The following is a 2274-nucleotide window of genomic DNA, read 5'->3' as shown; positions in this document are numbered from 1 at the left end:
CCCCAACCCCCCCCTTTAAAAGGAGAAAAAATAGCGTTTTTCCACAGCAAAAGAAAACCCAGATCCCTGGCCGTAACACTCACTAGGCAACAGAACTGAAAAAAAGCCAAGTTTGACATGCACACATTATGAAGTACAGATAGGTGCATGGTACATTCTAACAGTTAAAAGGGGGAAGAGATCTAGTGGACTACCACAGGCAAACAAACATATTAGGTTTCCAATGAGGTTCACAGATCCAGGACAATACAGTAATAATCTACTTGCAGCTTTGGTAAAGATGACAGACCTTTCAGTCCCTGGCTGCAAAGGTGAGATGCCCTTTCAGTCGAGTTAACTACCATAGCCAGAATTCCACTGCGCTTGCTTAATCACTGACTTAGCCACACTTTGGCAGAAACACCATTTTCTGTACTACAACAGAACAGATGAATAATTTTTCACTGACAAAATTAACCTGAATCTCTGGGTGTCAATTTTCATCTCTCTTCTGGGAAATCTTTTGGTCTCCAAAGTGAGTCAGATGTATTACTTGAAAAAGGAAACTTTTTGGCTAAAACTCAGATTAAAAAGGTAATATTTTTCATGTCCCAGTCTCCCTCCCAGCAAACAACGGATCTCATTTTAACGTGAAGCTGCACAAGTGCAAATTACCTATTGCAGTGGATCTTAAACCACAGTGAGCTTTAAACACAGTGAAGAATACAAGTGTAAGATTATCTGCACAAAATAAAATGCTTTACTTGCTGGTTGTTCCAAGATGGCCTCCTTGCCCGACTTCTGACGTACCACAGTAGGATAGGTAACTGTCAACTTGCTGTTATGCTCTTTTCGAACCAGTGATCTTTTAGCTCTTAAAAGCAAAAGAAAGAAAAAGGTGAAAACCAGTGTTAAGTTTGCAGTGTACATATAACTATCCACCTCACAAGGCACAATTTCGTAAAACTACTTGCTTTGTCTTCAGTTGCACTTACTGGCAGTTTGGGCATCTCTTTGAAGTCATGTGCGATTTCCAGAACTGTGCAATCAGCTTACTCCTACACTCGCATACATTTTTTACCTGAGTGGGAAGAAAAGACAAAGGCATTACAATTATAATACATGACAATAAAAGCAACAATGTTACAAACATCCATGTAAAATCCAGTTTTTACAACACTGAATAACAGCAGCTATTAGCTCAACACACATACTTTGATGAGATTTAATTCATGCTTCAGTCACCTTAACCTTCTCTTCTACTCAGATACTCTTATGTTCTCTAGAGACCTAATGACTCTCCAGAGTTTTTAATCCACTTCCAAGCTGAAGGAATTGTTGAGTGATAGCAGTATTTCCCCAAGATCTGAGTGGGTACAAGTGTACCATCTCCTTGGGGCTCCAACACTTGGTGGGTTAAGGAATGGAAACAGGAAATCAAGCCCAGGACCTTAGGAAGCATCTCCAATTGACTTCACAAGTCTTCTCTCCCATGTTTAGCAACCTAACATGTCCTTTACTAGATTATTATTATTTTAGCATATTTTATGCATAGAGTGACATTTGGATGGGAAAAGGAATTTTCCCATAAAAATGCACAATCCATTTTACAATTGTTTTATGGATCGATTTCTAAGCTATTTGTCAAACGGAAGATGCATCAACTATTGTTTGCAAATTGCATCGACTGCTTTTGGTTTCTGTCCTTTATGATTTTAGAATTGGACAGTTATTTCCTCTCACGTCTAGTTTTTATTCTTAATTGGAAGCTGAAGAAAGTAGAAAGGGCTTGATTTCTAATCAGTTTCTTATATTAGAATGAATCAATCAAAAAACTGAACTAGCAGAACACTATGAAATGAAAAGAAGGATTCTCTCAGTGGGAGAGGCGACTATCAAAAGCTATCAGTTGCTTCAGATGCTGAATCTTGGCACGTATCACTGACTTCCCCTTTAACGATCCGATTTTCTTTCAAATTTGGACAGCAAATGAAATGTTTAAATAGCTTTCAATTTAAATTAAATAAGTTTCTTAACACAGGTTGTTAAAATCTCAGACTGAATATGCTGCTTAAAACAAGCCTATAACTTTTTTTAATTCTGATTTTTGTTTTTTTTAAACACACACACACACACACACACACACACACGCGCACACACACACACAGAGAAAGAGGGAGAGAATTTTATCCAGCTTGCTTCGCTGGCTATTATTCTCTCTCATTCATTTATAGATGTTAGGGTCGGAAGGGACCTCAATAGATCATTGAGTCCGACCCCCTGCATAAGCAGGAA

The 2274-nt window shown here is 38.3% G+C and overlaps 1 protein-coding gene across 1 annotated transcript in view; it reads right to left on the bottom strand.

Annotated features, from left to right (window-relative positions):
• POLR1A (RNA polymerase I subunit A) overlaps positions 1-2274 on the bottom strand; it is a 64245-nt gene that overhangs the window by 55007 nt on the left and 6964 nt on the right. Inside the window, exons 5-6 of the mRNA XM_006028651.2 lie at positions 975-1060; positions 744-853 (exon numbers count right to left, since the gene is read on the bottom strand). Coding sequence (XP_006028713.1) covers positions 744-853; positions 975-1060 — 196 coding nt within the window. The remainder of the gene's footprint in view (positions 1-743; positions 854-974; positions 1061-2274) is intronic.

The sequence above is a fragment of the Alligator sinensis genome, unplaced genomic scaffold (genome assembly GCF_000455745.1).
Source record: "Alligator sinensis unplaced genomic scaffold, ASM45574v1 scaffold656_1, whole genome shotgun sequence".
Classification (NCBI taxonomy): domain Eukaryota; kingdom Metazoa; phylum Chordata; order Crocodylia; family Alligatoridae; genus Alligator; species Alligator sinensis.
This window is presented reverse-complemented; position numbering and strand designations above follow the sequence as displayed.